Source organism: Drosophila melanogaster, chromosome 3R (genome assembly GCF_000001215.4).
Source record: "Drosophila melanogaster chromosome 3R".
Taxonomy (NCBI): domain Eukaryota; kingdom Metazoa; phylum Arthropoda; class Insecta; order Diptera; family Drosophilidae; genus Drosophila; species Drosophila melanogaster.
In genome coordinates this window covers 8,135,769-8,154,503 of record NT_033777.3, presented here as the reverse complement: position 1 = coordinate 8,154,503, position 18,735 = coordinate 8,135,769, and the positions used below count along the sequence as shown (strand labels likewise).

General features: G+C 41.1%; 1 protein-coding gene and 6 non-coding genes across 9 annotated transcripts in view; all 7 read left to right on the top strand.

Annotated features, from left to right (window-relative positions):
- The window catches only part of grn (grain), a 34,077-nt gene extending 26,941 nt beyond the window's left edge, over positions 1-7,136 (top strand). For all 3 annotated transcript variants that reach the window (NM_169206.3, NM_001144554.3, NM_001275437.2), the window contains exons 6-9: positions 1,103-1,246; positions 4,771-4,957; positions 5,047-5,234; positions 5,540-7,136. In NM_169206.3, the coding sequence (NP_731211.1) occupies positions 1,103-1,246; positions 4,771-4,957; positions 5,047-5,234; positions 5,540-5,566 (546 nt within the window). In that variant the 3' untranslated portion in view covers positions 5,567-7,136. The remainder of the gene's footprint in view (positions 1-1,102; positions 1,247-4,770; positions 4,958-5,046; positions 5,235-5,539) is intronic.
- A 6,325-nt stretch (positions 7,137-13,461) lies between these two features.
- Positions 13,462-13,534, top strand: tRNA:Arg-ACG-1-10 (transfer RNA:Arginine-ACG 1-10). Its single transcript has one exon. It is a non-coding gene; the product is annotated as a tRNA-Arg (tRNA).
- Positions 13,535-13,704: 170 nt separating this feature from the next.
- tRNA:Arg-ACG-1-9 (transfer RNA:Arginine-ACG 1-9) lies at positions 13,705-13,777 on the top strand. The gene has a single exon. It is a non-coding gene; the product is annotated as a tRNA-Arg (tRNA).
- A 178-nt stretch (positions 13,778-13,955) lies between these two features.
- tRNA:Arg-ACG-1-8 (transfer RNA:Arginine-ACG 1-8) lies at positions 13,956-14,028 on the top strand. Its single transcript has one exon. It is a non-coding gene; the product is annotated as a tRNA-Arg (tRNA).
- Positions 14,029-14,208: 180 nt separating this feature from the next.
- Positions 14,209-14,281, top strand: tRNA:Arg-ACG-1-7 (transfer RNA:Arginine-ACG 1-7). Its single transcript has one exon. It is a non-coding gene; the product is annotated as a tRNA-Arg (tRNA).
- A 199-nt stretch (positions 14,282-14,480) lies between these two features.
- tRNA:Arg-ACG-1-6 (transfer RNA:Arginine-ACG 1-6) lies at positions 14,481-14,553 on the top strand. Its single transcript has one exon. It is a non-coding gene; the product is annotated as a tRNA-Arg (tRNA).
- Positions 14,554-14,897: 344 nt separating this feature from the next.
- Positions 14,898-14,971, top strand: tRNA:Asn-GTT-1-10 (transfer RNA:Asparagine-GTT 1-10). Its single transcript has one exon. It is a non-coding gene; the product is annotated as a tRNA-Ile (tRNA).
- Positions 14,972-18,735: the final 3,764 nt, after the last annotated feature.

Sequence of the window (18,735 nt, the reverse complement as noted above, 5' to 3'; positions counted from 1 at the left end):
TGACCTCTGATTTATGTTAATCGCCAAATCGGGAACAGGTGAGACACACAGATCAGAGCGGAGCAGAGCAGAGCACAGCCAAACAAAACTGATCGAAATCGAGATCAAGCTGCAGATCGAAGTCGTATTCAAACTCTGCGGAGACGAAGGCGATTCCCTTGTGGCAGAGGCAACAATTAAAAATCAAAGTCAAACATGATCAACGCCAGTTTAAGGCCTCGTAGCCATGTGTTGTACCAGCAGCATGAACAAGCCAAACTGGAAGGCTGCACCGAGCGAAATTTACAGGGTTCTTCAGAAAATCTATAAAATATATGTAGAATTTCAATCAAATTTGTACACAATCTATATATATATAGTATATTTAACTTTTCAAATATTTCCTTATACGGAAGAAACTTTCCAGTGCATTTATAGAGGGGGCCATGCCATAACGAAGACCAAAACGCAGACAAAGTCTGTACTACAGAAATGGGGGGAGGGATCAGGAAGGAACAGAGGCTGGGGTTTGGGGGCTCTCGATTCTTGGCTCTTGGCTCTTGGTGCTCGATTCTCGATTCTTGATTCTCTGGGCTCGTTGCTCGATTCTCGGTTCTTGTAGCCAATTCGTGGAAATTTAAGCGTGGCACAGACATGATCCCAGCTTGTTGTTGCTGTTGTTGCTGCTGTTTTTTTTTGGGCAGTTTTGTAAAAATTGTCATTTTAATGAATTGATGCTGCTGTTAACCCAAGTCGAACGCAAGGCAGCCACAATTCTGTGTCTCCGTCTCCGGAGTTTCAGACTTCTTTGGGCTCAAAACTCTTTCCTTTTTTTTATTTATTTTTTGTTGTTGTTTTGTTTTTTGGTATGCCATCTAAAAAATGTTGTTGGCCAGTGTGTTTAGCAACTTTGTTTTGGAAGGAGACAGAATCGTGGGGAGGGGCCACAGATTCTTGTTCGTGTGGCTGACTTTTGTGCGTTAGTTTTGGCGCTGTTCAATTAGCCGTCGTTGTTGCTGAAACATTAGCATAATACTTCTTAAAGATATGAAAAATACATACAAATAACTATAGTTTCGCCACTATCTAACCCTTTTTTGTATAATTCTTCCTCTATTTACAGACCCTGCAATCGCTGCAGAGTGCGGCCAAAAGGGCGGGCACATCCTGCGCCAACTGCAAGACCACAACCACAACCCTTTGGCGACGCAATGCCAGCGGTGAACCCGTGTGCAACGCCTGCGGATTGTACTATAAGCTTCACAATGTAAGTATCTGCAAAGTACTATATGCTTACAGTATGAAAATAGATACATATACATATGTATATAACATACATACCATACAAAGCATGGTTAGGGAAAAGAAATTAGAGATTTCCGTTAGGGTTCAGATAAAATCAAAGCTATAAATTCACTATTTTCTTTCTAACATAAAGATTTGGTTTGATATGAAGCAGATTTATCAGTGTATATCAGCTCTATTAGCCTGCGAAAGCATCTCAACTCGCACCCCACTATATATTGATTTTCAATCTGTGCGATTTAACGCCACATTTAACATCGAAGTCGGACACTCTCTTCGCGAGTGTTTGGTGGACAGGAAGCGCACGCACCCGGGGATTAAATGTGACTAAAATGAAGTGTCTGGAAAACAGGGCCGCCCCCTTTTCCGTTTTCCGGCCACCCCGGGGGGTTGACTGCCGTTTAGCTTCCACATTTGTTGCCGCAGCAGGTTGCTGTATTGTTACCCTCATGATGATGAATGCCCGATGATTATTTAAAGATGCCAGTTAGCCACCACCCACACAACGCCCAGCAACTTGGTATCGCGCGATAAGCGTCTGGTGTTTGGCTGTGAAAATGCGATAAGCTTTCACCCGATTTCCCAGTTATGGACAACGCGTGGCAGGATGCTAGAAGATCTCCCCTTAACAGAGTTAATTTATGTAATCGACTACCCGGCTAACTGCATTCAATTGAATCATATTTAGACCAGCCATCCCCCCTCAGAATCTCTTATTAAATATTCATTAGCCACGCTTTTCAGGGGATAAGCTCAAGTTTTTCCCCCACCTCAAGGTTTTCCTTCCTTTTTTCGGTTGGTGTCGTTTTTTGGGGTTTGTTTTTCATTTTCCTGTTTTTTTTTTTTTTTTTTTTTGTTTCGTGGCCTGCAGTCAAGTTTTAATGGGTTTTGCGGTTGAACTTTTGGCACATTTACATGTCAGTGGCCCTTAAGTGATGGGCCACCTGTCTGGCCCACTGTATGCCGCACAGTGGCTGTGTGGCAAATTAATTAAGTTGCGGCCGCAACTTGTGGCCACTTGCAAGCAAAGCGGCTGCATTTCGATGGCAATCAGCAAAGGCGAAATATTTTTAATTGAGCCCGTCCATAAAAGGCAAATATCAAAGAGCGAGCATGGCACACACTCGCACATTTGCTCTATTTTCCGTAATCTGATTTACACAAAGTAAAAACTTTTCCGACATACGAGAAAATGCACTTTGGGTGGCTGAAAAGGCGAAATTTATTTTTGCAAAAATTTTCCTTCAATTGGACAGTGGCCCATCTCGATAAGATGCCAATCAGCTCGCATTTTTGCCATTGCCATTCTGCCATCTCTGTCTGCCCAAGCGTGTAGCTCTCTCTCTCTCTCTCTCTTTCCCCACCTCATTCGCTGTCTCTTTCACTGGTTTTTATGCTAGTGGCTTTGGTTGCTTTTCTGGCTTTCAGTTCATTTCAATTCAATTCGTTTGTCATTTCGAGCTGTGCCGCCTGTGTGGGCCTCTAACCAAAGTGATTGGCACATTTTATGGAAATGTTGCAGGCACTTGGCATAGCAGTAGTACAGTGGGGCTTGACTAAGGGGCTTAGAAAATAACCAGAGCACAGTTTAACACTCGACTGCTATAATCATCCATTGGATTAAAAGTACGTCTACCATTTATTTGATCTCTTTAGCAAAATACAATAGTTTCCTTTGGCAACCGGTGGTACAAATATAAATTATAAACGTTATATGCTGCTCTATAAAAACCCACCCACCACTGTAATCTAGAAAACACTCGGTTATGTATCAGCATTTTCCTCATTTCTGGATATGCACTTGCCACACAAATCTTGATTTGTTATCTTCCATCTGCGCGTGTCTGCTTGGGATTTCCTTGAAATCGAAGTGGTATACGTATCTTTGGGAATCAGCATGTTAATTAACGGCAAATGAGACAATTGTTGGTCAGGTCAAATAGTCCAAGTCCTTTGTGACCTGCTGGGCAATATCCTGCGGCGAAGTGGCAATGAAGAAAATATGTTAGAAATCATAAAGGTGACCTAACGGTGACTGGCGCCGCTCTGGTGTCGCCTGTCTCCGGATTTCTAGCTATCTCTTGTTATCCTCCGGATCGGATCTCGGGTGTATCTCCCCCACATGGGTGTGGTCTGTGGGTGGGCTGATGCACTGGCTCCATCCTCCCGGCGGCTGTCAAGTTGCCAGTCAGCTGCAGCGGCGCGTGTTCGCTCCACGCTCGATTTAGATTTTATGCATAAAAAAGTTAATCTGCTGAGCTGATGTGGCTGTTGCTGCTGCGATGTGATGTGCTCCCCTTTGGTGTGGGGGGCTTTCCTCTGAATTCCTTAATGAGCTAGGCCTGGGCATTAACAACTTTATGCTTTGTTGCTGCATATCAATTAAAGCTCAAGAGATTCGCAGCTGCCGTCGAGTTGCTAATTGCCGCAATTTGCGCTAAACGCTAGAGAGACTATCAATTACGTGGGCTGCCCTGAGATCCTCCCATCTCCTCTAAATACCACGGGGTTTCTTTAGTTTTGTATATATTGTACATATTGTACTGTAAGTGATATGTTTTTGTCGTCGAATCAACCCTCCGACGAATCTCGGCTCTTCAAAGTGCTCGCTCGGCAATTTAACAATTTCAGTATTTGCTTTTTTGAGGGCACAATCAAAAAAGAGGCACCAACAATGTCGTAATTCACGCCCAGGTAGCCCTTGGTCCTTTGTAATGTTACTGTTTTTTTTTTTTTCTTTTGGATGGTGGCTTCCCCTTCGGCTTTTGTTGCTAATGTTGCTGCTGCCACTGCTGGGAATGGGTAACCCAATATTGTAATTGTAGCGCAATGAAGCGCATGCTGCCGCTTAGATGTTCGCAAGTGATAAGGAGTTGCATATGAAGAGAGCCCAACAATGGCCAAGGGAATCGCTCTGCTGCTGCAGCACAGCAGCAGCAACAAACGCTTCAAGTAAAAATATACTAAACAGAGAAAAAAAAGGGAAAAAACATTACCCGGGTGCCGTTGGGAGCGCTATCAGCGCCAACTAATCGCATTCGCAAATGTCGCTTATCTGATCGTGTAGAAATGCTTGTAATACTTCATTTTCACTTCCCGGTTGCACTCACTCACACAAAAGCATAGGAGAGAGACACACACACACACACACATGCAACCACCCCTGTCTCACACAGACAGCGTGTGCAGCTAGCGGCATTTCCGGTCGATGAATTTGCATAAATTTGACCCATTTTAGTGGTCAGCCGCTGACTATTTTCGCCCTCTTTTCGGCTCTCTTTTTTTTTATTGATTTTCCACCAGCACGAAGAAAAATAAAAACGTTAAAAAAACTAAATCATAAGCATATTAATTTAAAAATCAAAACCATAAAAGTGACTTAAAGGAGTCAATTTCTTAATATGAAGTATTTATCGATTTGGGTGATATATTTTTCCATTGCACTAAAGCCAATCTAAATTAAATATTTTCCCCTTATTTTTCCAGGTCAATCGTCCACTCACCATGAAAAAGGAGGGCATTCAGACGCGTAATCGCAAGCTGAGCTCCAAGTCCAAAAAGAAGAAGGGTCTCGGTGGTGGCTGCCTGCCAATCGGTGGCCACCTGGGCATGGGCGACTTCAAGCCGCTGGATCCCTCGAAGGGATTCGGCGGTGGCTTCTCTGCCTCCATGGGTAAGCATCTTTAAAGAGCCGCACTCAGTGCCCTTGGAGTTGAAGTAAATAACTTTGGTTTTTTTTCCCATTTTCTTCGCTCATTTTAGCACAACATGGACACCTCTCGAGCGGACTGCATCCGGCACATGCGCACATGCACGGCAGCTGGTACACCGGCGGCATGGGCGCTTTGGGAGCCTCGAGCGGACTCCAGGGCGGCTTCTCCACCGCCGGCTCTCTCAGCGGAGCGGTGGTGCCCCACTCGCAGCCGTACCACTTGGGTCTCAGTTCGATGGTGAGTAGAAGAGAATTCTTATAAGAGTGACAGCTTTGTGGGGAAAGCTTTTCGCACAGAGAAAAATGAAGGAACTAATAAAAGGCTAAGCAACAAGTAAACTATTCAAATTCAAACTAGTTAATATTCAAATTCAAGCTAGCTAGTATTCTATCATGAATGCTTAGGCACTTAAAGCCATTCAGACTAGACTAGACTTTTTCATAATTAAGAAGACTTTTTCTCTGTGCAAACTTATATGTGGATTTTAACTGCTGAGTTTTACTAACCTTCCACCTGGACCTTTCTCCTCCTTCCTCCTTCAGGGCACCTGGCGCACTGACTACACGTGATGGAGCGGGAACAACCTGAACAACAATCTGTTCAGTTAGAGCCGCAAACTTGCCCCCACGCCGGAATCGACTTTTTCGAGTGGCAAATAGATCGGGACAAAACTAATCAAGACAACAAGAAGTAAACTGACAAAACACAATGCCAAACTGAGGACTCCTTGGCCAGCAATTGACAGTGGCACCGAACCCTTGACATCCCAGCGAAAATAATAATAATAATTCGATGGAGTGTGGGTGGTGTGCCAACTGGACGAACGCTGGCTATTCCTAATTGTAAACATTGCGTGCAATTTTTAATTATTTAAGCTTTGTCGCTGTTGTTGCTGCTGATGTTGTTGGCGAGGCAAGAGCCAAAAGGCGAGAGCCGGCAGCAATAACAAAAGCCCCATTAAAATTAATTAAAGGGCTGCACATTACTTTTATTTTATTTTTCCTTTATGGCTTTTCTGTGAGTGTTTGTATAGTGTTTCCTTATGTTTCATATTTCGCTTAATTAATTTAATTTCTCGCCGCAAATTCAGCGTATTTAATTGTGCTTTATGAACTGCCATAAAACAGAATGAGGGAATGTGAGGGGAATTTTCATAAATATTTATTGTGTACATATAACGGAAAACGAGAATCAAGCACACAGAGAACTAAAATTATTATATACAATAAACAAAAACAGTTACAATGCACGTCCAAAAGTAAACATTTTTGTATAAATTAATAAAAAAAAGAAAAGAACGTAGAAGTAAGTGAAGTTGCTTGTCCTAATTCGCAAAATGCAATTGAAAATTGCACAAATACTTTAGAGCGTATGTCTACTGTAAACTAGTTAAATTATTAGACTCTAAACAAAACAGACGTGATAAACAAAAAGTAAAATCTATATATACATAAATACATACATAAACATAACAAATTTCACTAGAGCGCGCCATAAGCAATTGTAAAATAAATAATAACAAAACTAAAACAGTTAAGAAGAAGGAATATCTTTTTGATGTAAAGCAAAGGCCGCCGTCAACTTTTAAAACTAAAAACACACACTTAAATGTTCAATGTTAATGCCTAAGTCTTAAAACTATACACACATAAACATTTGAAAGCCGTACATAGACTTAAAGGTAATGTAATAAATTTAATTAAATTAAATGTTAAAGGCAATTTGTAAAATACATTTGTTAGCAATTTTTGTATAATTATAGTAAAAACCAGAGATGAAAAAAAGCACAAAAAAAAGAAGATAGAATTAAACATAAAAGTAATACCCTAAGTTGTGTGTATAAAGCCAGATTAGTCCTAACCTAATTTATGTATGTTTATAAACAGAATACGATATGTAAAACTATATATATAAATATGATGTATTATGTGCTAAGTGTAAACGATAAATGTATTGTAATTTGGCCATATTGATAGTTGAATATATATAAATCAAAGCAAAACTAATGTTTATTTAAAATCGAAACAAAAAATGGAAAGTTGTATTAAATTTAATGGCAATCACCAGAAAAATACACAAAAAAAAATCACAAAAATAAATAAAAATAATTTATGAAGAAAAAAATATATATAAAAATACAGAAAAAAAACACAAAAACGATTCTAATTGAGGAACGGTAACTGAAGGCTCCGCCGATGATTAATTGCTTTCAGATGAGTGGACAGAAAATGAAAATTGGTTTGGTAATAAATCCAATAAGCAGCCATCGAAACCCGGCCCGCAATGATGTCTCTATAATGGCCATTTATGCTTATGAATTGCTCTTTAAATTTCGATGCGTCTTTGCTACACAAGAAACGTGCCTTGGATTCCTCAATTTTTGATACTCTTGGCCTATGTTGGTCATTTGTTATGCAGCATTTGTTGCTGGCCATTGAACGCATGAATTATGACTTGTTTGGAGGCGTGAAATGGCATGTTCGTAGCGCAGTTGTTGCTGTTTTGGTTATGTGCCATAAGAACCCAGTTCGTTGCCTAAGTCTTTTGTTTTACACCGATGACGAGGCCAGAATGATGGGCCAGAAAAACTCACAAGCCGACGCGTGTTAGCCAGCCATTAATCCGGCATCCAGTCGAGCAAAATGCAATGATGACCCCATTTGGGACTTTTTCGCTCGGCATCCGCTTCCGCTGCACCTTGCCAAGGTTTTTGTTTCGACTTATTTCGTTATCAGTTTTCCCAATTGCAAACAATAAAATAAATGCGAACCTATCGACTCAGTATATCTCTGGGCATTACAATAATTGGGACAGCAATTAGGCGCACGGAATGGCCACGCAGTCAAGCAGGTCCGATCCGTTCAGTTATTGAAATATATATCCATGGTGGGACAGTCCGTAAATGGAGTGTAAATGAAGGTAGAGCGTGTTTGGCACTTGGTATACGCACTAAATTTGTAAATAAAACATATATAGAGATTTCTATTTTATCTACCTTTAGCTACTTTAACATAATCTGTAAATAACTTAGTACTATGTCAGATATGCGATTTTAACGGATGATCAAAGAAGTAAACCAATAAAAATCAGGCTTAATAACGCTTTTCTGCCTTACAAGACCGAAACGCACTGTACCTATATGGATCTGATTCGTCAGCATCACATGAGCTTAACGTACTGGGCCCTGTCCTCTGTCATTATAACAAAGTTAACCGAAAACAAAGTAAAATAAAAAAAGGAAAACCTAATTGCTATATAATTACAAAATAATTGAAACAAAATAAGTCATTCGAGCCGGTGCCTTGGAAATTACCCCAACCCGAACGGCAAGCAGACACATGCAAAAGTGTCGCACATGTCACGGGTCAATTGTAATGGTAACCCAAACTGTTAGTCTAATTCCAATACCAATTTCAAGCGAGTCCATCAGACGAAAAAATACGGTGATCAATGCATAAGCAATGACCAGCCATATAAATCAGTTAATCAGCATCGCAGATAAGCGTGGCAGTGGGCATATGTTCAGCCAATGGGAAACCAATTCACACACCGATACACACTCGCCACGGGATGATAATGGGGCACGCCACCTGAAACCAGTTGTGGAACATGCAACAAACGACATAAATAAACCGCACTAAATATGAACGTAAATCAATGGGTCTGTCTATGGGATTGGGCTGCGGACTGATATAGGGATTGCGTTGTTGTTGGGGCTATGAATGTGGATGGGGTAGGTCTATTAGGGTAAGCTCTTCTCTCTGTTGGTCCCATTAAACATTTGTGGGGATCCATGCATTAACTAATTAGTAAATGTCAAACAACAGCAAATTGAATTTATGATTAAATGCTGGGATAGCTTACTTTTAAAAAGGGCAGTAAGTCTATGAAACTGGAAAGATGATCCATTTGTTCTTGTCTTATTGTAAAATGGTGAATATTTCATTCCTTGCACAATAAAAAAGATAATATTTTCTAGCTTAACCTCTCTACTTATTTAGTCTTCTCTGAACTATCAATTAGAGTGCATTAATTCCAGCAAATCAGTGATTAAATAGTTGAATAGAAATCGAATTTGCCTGAGTGCTTCTGGTTTCCATCGGACTCCTCGCACTCAAGACAGCAGCAAATATTTGGTCATGCATTAACTAATTAGTGACAACGAGGCCGAGGAGCCAGGGAACAATGCTCCTCCGACCACGTCCTCGACCACTTCCTCATTGTCCTGGCAGTCGGAGGTCCTCCTTCTCCCTTCTGTGGATTTCGTAATTCCGTTTGTGTTTCAGTTTCAGTTCGTGCGTTTCGGCTGCGTGTTTATCTGATTGGAAATGTGCACCCAACAATGGCGACACACAAAACACAAACACACACAAAACACTTCTTTAGATGATTAGCTGCGATAGCCAGGTTATGGCTTCAACCATTCGATTCGATTTAAATGAATTTTAATACCGATCCAAGAGGAGCGAGCCTCGATTGCAATTCAATTTAGATGGTAACAAACATTATAATCTGTGAGGGCGACTTCCATTAGCCGTATTTATCATTGGACACCAGCGCATCAATGGGGATTCGGTTTTGGTTTGGGTTGGGCTTTGGATTTTGGGTTTGGGTGCTCGGTCAAGTCGGCTGTTAAATGTAATTGGTTCTCGCGCTGGTTGGCTGCTCCTGGCATTCTGGGTTTCTGGCCTTCTGGCTTTCTGGCCATTCCAATAATTTTACAAAAGCTGCCACAGTTTCAATTAAATTTCCGTTATCACACGCTCACAAACAGTTGCATCCCATTGGCAGAGCTGGCGCTTAGTTAAACGATTGTTCGGCTGTGATAGCACCTACAACTCATTGCCCTAATTAGAATTATTCTAATGAAATTAAATTGCACAAATTGCATTGAGCGAGGAGCGGTGCGGGGTGGGAATTAATTATAGAAATTGCCATATGCCCGGCCATATGCAGCTCTGTCATAATTTGTTTTACATTCGCACAATCAACTGATTAACGTAATGAGTTTCTGCCTCTCGCTGGCCGAACGAACAATTCCATTCCACTGCATTTCTCAGCTAATTTGATTAAATTAGGCACGGATGCCACTGGAACAGAAACTGCAACTGCAACCGTAACTGCATCTCGTTTTGGCCCATGCAATGTCATCACATGTCCAGCACCCAACTCCAAACATGGCCAATGGTCCAGTGGTGCTGTGGCTCTGAGCCTGGTCATATCAAATGCTTAATGGCAACGGCCCATGTCAATTCGTGGCATATTAAATAGGAAAATTGGCATTGGCAATTGCAACAGATATTAGTTACCTCGTTGCCTTCAATGGGAGGATCAGGGCAGGCAGGATATTGCTAGACTGTATAGGTAGGCCTATGAGTGCCACGGAATCACAATACAGGCTACAAGCTTAGCGGTTGCCACAGTGGATGCAAGTCGAGATGGACATTAAATATTTACATTTTTAGTTGTAAACCAATCCTTATGAATTTAATTTTATAACTAAATGGAATATTATGAATATTAGAAAAAAGAAGCTGGATCAAAGAATGGTAGATAAGAAAGTAGTTATTTTAATTGCTTCCGTTGATGCAAATGAGCTGAATTCACGGTTTAATCGGCTTAATTCGAACTCATTAGGAAGGAATAGGTTGTTCAGATCCTTCGGGTTGAGAACATTTTGCACCACTGTCCAGAACCGGCGCTATCTGGGAGTGCGATCAATTTGTCGCTTGATTGTGTGCGTTTTGCATGGCACATGCAATGAGCCTTGCCTTTTTAGCCCTGCTAAAATCCAAAGTCTTGGCCAGTGCTTGCAGTTGGTCCGCCAGATGGAGTAGGAGATGACGATGGAGGCTGTGGAGAGGTTAACTGGCCTTTGGGTTAGTTGTTGACAACCAGCCAGTGGCCATATTTGTGTATTATTGTTAAACAAACGCACAAAACACAAAAGCCCACAAAACGCACAAAAAGCCAAACGAGGCAATGCGATGCTAAGAAGAGCCTGGCAAATATGACAAAGGCACATAAATTCGGAAGCTCTGCGAGTGGCAGGGATTCTATAAATAAGATGAACACGAAAACCGAGGGAAAAACATGCAACATGTTGCCCGTCTGTCTGACCAAGATGCGGTGAAAATTTGTGTCGTCATCCCGGCCAAAAGTGTCAAATTTCACGCAACATGATGCGCTAAATGTGGCCTGAAACTGGCTCCTCTGTTAGCAACTCCTTGGCAATACCTTTGCCTCTTCTGGCTGCAGCTCCACACAGTTGCATGTTTATTGTAAATATTATGAAATGTTGATACCTGCGATTGCTGGTCTTCTGGTCTTCTGTTCTTCTGGCCAGGCTTCTGCCTCGGGAGAATTTATTGATGCTGCACGATAAATGCGCTTTGAGCATGGCCAAGAAGCTGTCCAGCGAACACGGAGGCATAAATTTCCATTTCCCGAGAATTATGCTACAGCGAATTATTGTTCCCGACATAATATCTTGTGTAATTACTCCAGGCAAGGTGATAACCTGGCAACACTTCATAGCCAATTGCGGATAAAGTTGGCTGACTTCGATTTTTTTGGCTTAACTTTCGTCATCATCAGGGGCCAAACAACATCATCGTGTGGCTCTGACAGCCGATAAGTGGTTCGATCTGGTCACGGTCTCCAATACTGATCGCAACTTCAACCCTGGAGGACCGGCCAAAACAATGCATAGTTCTCTCCTTGCTTCATTTTTTTCTTTTTTTTTTACTTTTTTTGGCTTATTCGGACCGTGGACAACATTAACCTGTTAACCCAAACTGACGGCAAACGGCGACGGGCCAAGTCCCCAAGCGAAGTCCCGGGATCCTGAGCTCGGCCTGGTGTCGCCTACTTTTGTGGCCAGGTCCCGGATCGCCGGCCGTTTGGTCGATGGCCCGACTTAGCTGAATGCAGTGCATGAATAATGCGCGCCCACAGCTCAATAAATTTTCACTCTTTTCGCCACAGCCCCAACTTCAGTTTATTCGCAGTCCGAGTTCCAGTCTTAGTACCAAAACCGAAAGCCGAAAAAATTCACACATCTTGTGCAGGTCCACTTCCCCGTTCCCCGTCTATCTGGATTCCCCTCTCTGCACTCAACAAAACATTTTAACTTAAATAAACTTCTAGCATTAAAGTATAGAGTCAATGTTATAGCATTCTCAAAAGTCAGAGCATTTGAGACTCCTGAAATCATAGGATTGTTCACATATACACTCCATAAGTAATGAGAAATATATTCATACAGGGGTTTTTATATTTCTCGCAGTTTATCAAAGGACTGGTCACAGTGCCCGGCACTCGACGCCACAGCAGGGAGGAGCTCCTCCATGCTCCAGCTGGGATGATTCATTTGCTGGCCACAGAAAAATTCTCAACAACAACAAAAAAAAAAAAACGAACAAAAATAATAAGAAGCCAGTGCAGGGAAACACGGATCCAAAGGAGGATAGCGGGGAAAGATTGTTACGAGAACCATTTAAAGGAATTCTCTCGAGTTAGAAGTACGAGACACGATCAGGGGCAGGGATCAGGAATCAAGAATCGGGAATCGGGGACCACGGTCATGGCCAAAACAAAAAGATACAACCGAGCATTAAAAGACCTTAGCAGACTGCTTGGGGTCTGCCACCACCTAACCCGACGCCTCCTCCTCCACCTTAGACGAGTATTCCTCTTCCTCCGATGCAGTTGCATTTCGCGATTCCATTTCCTTTTCGCATGATTTCTCGGTGTGCGCGCCCACAATTGTCGAGAGATTAGAGATGCTGTAATTCCATGGCCTGCGATGCCGATTGGCCTGGCTTACTCGTTTCTGGGATGGAGGCAACTACAGCACCAGCATCTACGATGGCAACAGCTCCAACAACGCCAACACCAGCCACCACGACGACGGCGAAGATGATGATGATGCGGCTGATTCGGGCTTATCACGTTCACGGGAGACTGGAAGACGCTTCACAGGTTTACACGAACCTGGAAATTGGGATATCCACGAAGAACTGCAAAGTATATGTAGATTGACTTCTTGAGTAGCTTTTCTTTTATTGTCAATTAAAATGATATTTTTATTATGAGAAGATTTATTGGCAAAAAAATGTCCATTTAACACTGAAAAGTTATAATTTTCTTTTTTGTAATCCGATATCAAATACTAAAACGATTTCATTCAATAACCAGATCATCTTATAGCCCAGTCTGAAAACGGAAACACCATAATAAAAAACTTTGACGTTCACCCAATGAATCTGAAAGCTTATTTCAATAATAGTTTTTTACGATTACCGAAATTTAATCTATGAGCCGTCCATCAAGAAATTAAGTATGGTAATTTACATAATGAGATTCAGAGTGTCCAAAACAGACGATCAATGAATATTTTGGATCTATTTATAGAAACTAGTTTTCCGGTTTCATGATGGATGGAAGCTTTCGTAAACTCATCGGTCCTGTGGCGCAATGGATAACGCGTCTGACTACGGATCAGAAGATTCCAGGTTCGACTCCTGGCAGGATCGGAACTATACCTTTTTACAATTTTTGGGTTAAATTAGCTTTTTTCTGGTACTGAAGTAATTGAATTCAATTAATTGATAGAAAATATAACTAAGGGCCTATGTTGCTTTTTAATTTAAGTTGTTGTTCTTATTTAAATAAATAAAAATATCGTGTTCAATTAATTAACATCGGTCCTGTGGCGCAATGGATAACGCGTCTGACTACGGATCAGAAGATTCCAGGTTCGACTCCTGGCAGGATCGGGATAAATTATCTTTTTGTGATTAAAATAAGTGCGCGTATATTTTTCGTTACTTATCGGTGGTATATCGGATATGTAATAGATGTTAAAGAATTTAATTTTTATATTTCCCCCTAATTTTATCCATAGATAATCTTCTGTTAATTATTGCAAAAAAGTAATTTCCGTTTTTTTTCAGTGGTCCTGTGGCGCAATGGATAACGCGTCTGACTACGGATCAGAAGATTCCAGGTTCGACTCCTGGCAGGATCGAGTGAGTTGTTAATTTTTGTTTCGTAATTTTAAATTTTTTTTTATTTTTGTATTTTTTAAATTTTTATTAGTCATAGTTTATCGTTTTTTATCCATTTTACCTATTCGTTTTTCTTTCATATAGATCATTTGTTATTTATTTTAATTAATAAAAAATAGTTTTTTCCATTACGAATCAACGGTCCTGTGGCGCAATGGATAACGCGTCTGACTACGGATCAGAAGATTCCAGGTTCGACTCCTGGCAGGATCGTCTATTTTTGGCCTTTTTTGCCCTTTTTAAGTTACGCAACACGTTACCTACCGTATAACTTATAACTTATAACGTGCACATATGTAGATTTTCCTATATTTTTAAGATCATTAGACTAATGTTATTTTTTTCAAATCATGCATATCATAATACCTAATTACCCTATTAACAACAGGTGTTTGGCACAGAAGGTTTCATCGGTCCTGTGGCGCAATGGATAACGCGTCTGACTACGGATCAGAAGATTCCAGGTTCGACTCCTGGCAGGATCGGAATTAAATTTTTTATTGTTTCTTTATTGAAATCAACGGATTATTTAGAAAAATACAGAACTAAATATTTATTTTAGAAAAATGAAACAGCAACCGTTTTATAATTAAACGTTAAATTTCTTCACTCATACATAATTGTACCTATTTTTCAAGCTAACGAATACAATTTTACATTTACATTTATCTTTTTAGCTTGTTTTAAACAAACACAACACATTAACCGAATATGATAAATATTTTAAAATTCTATAATCTCAACCACAACTCTCTTCTTTATTAATCATCGGAGTCTCTCACTGTTTCGCCTTGTGTTCAAGTAGCTATTTTGTCTCATGTTGATCAATGCCTCCGTGGCGCAATTGGTTAGCGCGTTCGGCTGTTAACCGAAAGGTTGGTGGTTCGAGTCCACCCGGGGGCGACTTAAGTATATATTTTGAATACAATATTTTTCTTTGTTATTTCAGCATTTATGAAAATGGAATAGATGGATAACGTATTTTTACATGATTTTATTAGCTTATTGTTTCTAAATCTTCAACTTCTCCGACGTGTAAACCCCCAAGTTGCTGATGCACAAGATCTGCGGCTGTGGTGTCTGCGAGTCTGCGTCTGCATCTGTGTCTGCGTCTAACAATGGCCACACTGCAGCGCGCCTAAACCAACCTCGAGTCTGAGGCTTAGTTACTTAGTTAGTGATCCAGGTGGGGGATCTCTGGCTAGCTATTCTGCCGCTCCCGCGCCACCTTCAGCCAGCTGTATCCCCTTGGTGCATTGCATAAGAGAAATATTTGTGCAATTTGATTTCGCAGAATTGCGAATTCACTGGAATGAATTCCCTTTGCCCCCCGCCCATTTGGGATGGCGGCTTATGCGCATTATGATTATGATGATACCTTTTGCCGCTCTTTGTTTGCTTGTGCCGTTTGTCGTAACTTGTGTTGTTTTCGCCTTGTTTGCTGGTTTGTTAGTCGCTCGCCGCGATTATGGTTGAAATTCTATGCACTTTTTTCGCAGTCCGCCGTCCGCAGGCCCCCGGAGTCATGATCTGAGGGCAACTGAGGGAAATTCTGTGGAAAAGCATTTTCTTTCTTTTCTTTGCCAAGGGAGCGAACCGCAGGCTGGCGAGATCAACATGGTCCGATTGTGTTTGCAATCATTACGAACGACCACGACCAAGAAAGCGGATCAGTTTTGATTGGTCGGTGCACAGTTCGAGCAATTTGTTAAGTTCACCCTACTTACTGTCCCTATTTATTTGCCCCACTCCAACAAAACTGAGTCTTTAATTAGCAGACTCTGCAAGACCAAGGGCACTGGCAAACACTTTAAACTTAAATTTGGTTCGCACATAAACAGTTGGCGATTTTCAAGTTATAATTCCACTCAATCTAAAAGTTGCCCTGTACTTGTCATTTAAATGCAAGTCTAGGACATTCAAGGTCTCCTAAACACCCACTCACCCTCTCTGCTACCCCTCCCCCTGTTTTTATTCTATAGTCCACTACTTTAGGCGACAATTTTTGGTGTGTGTGTGTGTGTGTGTGTGTGGAAAAACACGCCCCTGTGCCACACGAAACTGAAAATGAAATGAAATGGAAAACGCGGAGAGGCCAAAAACGAGAACTGACCAGAGAACTGGACCCTGGGCAAGCTGCTAGGAAAATGAGACGCTTATCTAAATCTTCATAGTTGGCTAAGCGCGGCACAACCCTCCCCCCTCACCTCTCCACCCCCTCTTGGTGTTTTTTGTATTTGGTTCCCTTTCGTTCGTTTTTAATTGCAGCTGAAACGTGAGCGAAATGTAACCAAAAATGCAATTGTGGTAGGAAACCGGGACTGCAACGTTTCCTTCTGCGTTCTTTATGGTTTTTAGTTTTTTGGTCATTCCTATGGCTAGTTAATCGCGCGCATTCGTGCAGCATTCCTTTGGTTCGGTACTTCCCCTCTTACCAAAAATCCATCCCTAATGAAGAAGGTTCCCCGTTTTCTCTTTCGATCCGTCCAGTTGCTGGAGGCCGGACATTTGTCATCGAAACATGTAATTATGCCACTTTGCGTCGAGTTACGAGGCAAACCATTTACAATATGCACATCTAACGCGGGGAAAATGGTTAAAACCTAATAGGGAGGTCTTTAAGCCGAACCAAAAGATCTTGACCACATTAGAAATTTGTTTACCAGCTTGCTACTGCATTCCAATAGAATGCTTCGTGGAAAAAGTGTTTAATTATGAGGGGGAATAAATTTGTACATTGCCGGATTGTTTAGGATAAGTAGATGGCATTATATTTCTCTTAGCTAACTTATATTAGAGAGTTTAATATAATTAATATTACTTAGATCAGAAGCAAGCACTTTTTCTCGAACTCCAACTCCTTCAGGTATTAATAACAAATATTAGCATGTTACTTAATCATACCTACCATCTAAAATATTTGTAATGCCCGGAAGAGGCATCTCTCCCACATCCAAGGCACTTGGCAACATGTTGCAGGCAAATGGGACTGCATAATTGTCGCCTCACGTGCAACTCGGGCATTTCAGTTTTTTTTTTTATAATAATATTAAAGCATTTCAGGGTTTCAGCACCCAAAAAGCTGTCATTCGCCAAACACACAAACTCCGCACATGTCAATTAAGTGGGCGAGTGAACCCGAACCCAAAGGCGACATGCGAGTTGCAGCCAGATCTGCAAAGAGCCCACAATGACAATGGCCTCAATTAGGCCGGTAATAAGCCATAAAAGCACCCAAGCTCCCTCTCCCTCTTCTGGCCTCATAAAAACACCTCCTACTCAGATCATCACGCGATGGCCGTCATTATAAGTGACCCGTACTTCTAGGTTTATAACTTTTCAAGTTTATAGTTTCCCGGCCGTATTCTGATCTCCTGGCCAAGTCAATTACACAGCTGAATGGGCTGAGAAAAAAATCCAATTGCCAAAAGTCCGGCAGCATAAATCCGGAAAAATACAACAAAATCCCTGAAATTGATGTGCGATATATGTGTTTGTGTGTGGGTGGTCAGGATGGAATCTCGAGGCGAGTGTCCAGCTTTCGGTTTCAGCGATAAACAAACATAAAAAGTAAACGTCATTCGCATCGCTTCTTCACAGTTCAATTCCTATTTACACAACAACAACTAGAGGAGAAGCAATAGCAGAAGGAAAGATATATCCCGCTGAGGAAGATATATAGAGTGGAGCTTCCATAATCTACACCCACTCTCAAAATGGAGGTTTAATTAGTTTGGGATTTTCATTTATATTCAAGAATTTCTCGTAATATTAAATCTGTTTCAAGAGAAACAATGCAAATGGAATTTAAAAATAATTATATTGACATTTTTAATTTTAAAACACAGCAGAGCATTTAAATCATTTAGTTCTAATCATTAGCGAAGCTCAGTAACTAAGTTTGAGATAAGGCAATTTGAATTTTGCTTTTACACATGTACAAATGAGTATTTCCCATCTAATCATCCGTGCTAGTGAAGCTCTACTGTATTTGCTATGCATTCTGCGCCTGGACAAAATTGTATTTTATTGCCAGGGATTAGACGCAACCCTTTCGCTGCTGGCCTGGTCACTGATAAAGGCCAGCGGTCAGGTCAAGTGGAAGGGTTCGACTTGCAGCGAAAAGCCAATGGAAAGCAATTTATTTACACGTGCCCTGGCTGCGAGGATTCCTGCGGCTTAACCCCTTATATTTGAGCTGATTTGATTCGATTTTTTATGCCCGTCCATAAAGTTTGACAACGCTAAGAATCAATTTTGGCCGAGGCGAACGTTGTTTATGACCAAACCGGATTTAAGCCACAATTAAGTGTGCATGTGGGTAATGTAAGTCAAGTGGTTATCGCATGGCAAACACTCATCTCTATTCCGATCGTCCACTAATTAATGCCGGCAATTAAAACCACATTTAGATGACAATCGCCGTGAATAATTGTGCAATATTTGCAAAATTTATTGATGAGCACACATCTGTTTATTGTTATTGGTTATATACTTTTTACTGCCATTCCCGTTCCATAGCACGCAGCAAAAAAAAAAAAAGAAATAAAAATCCAAATAGAAACCACCCAGGGAAACGAAATCGAAATCGAATGCGGATCAATTGCCCAAAAGATCAATTGGCAATTGACAAAGCGATCGCTGAGTCGAGATCCGATTAGATCAAT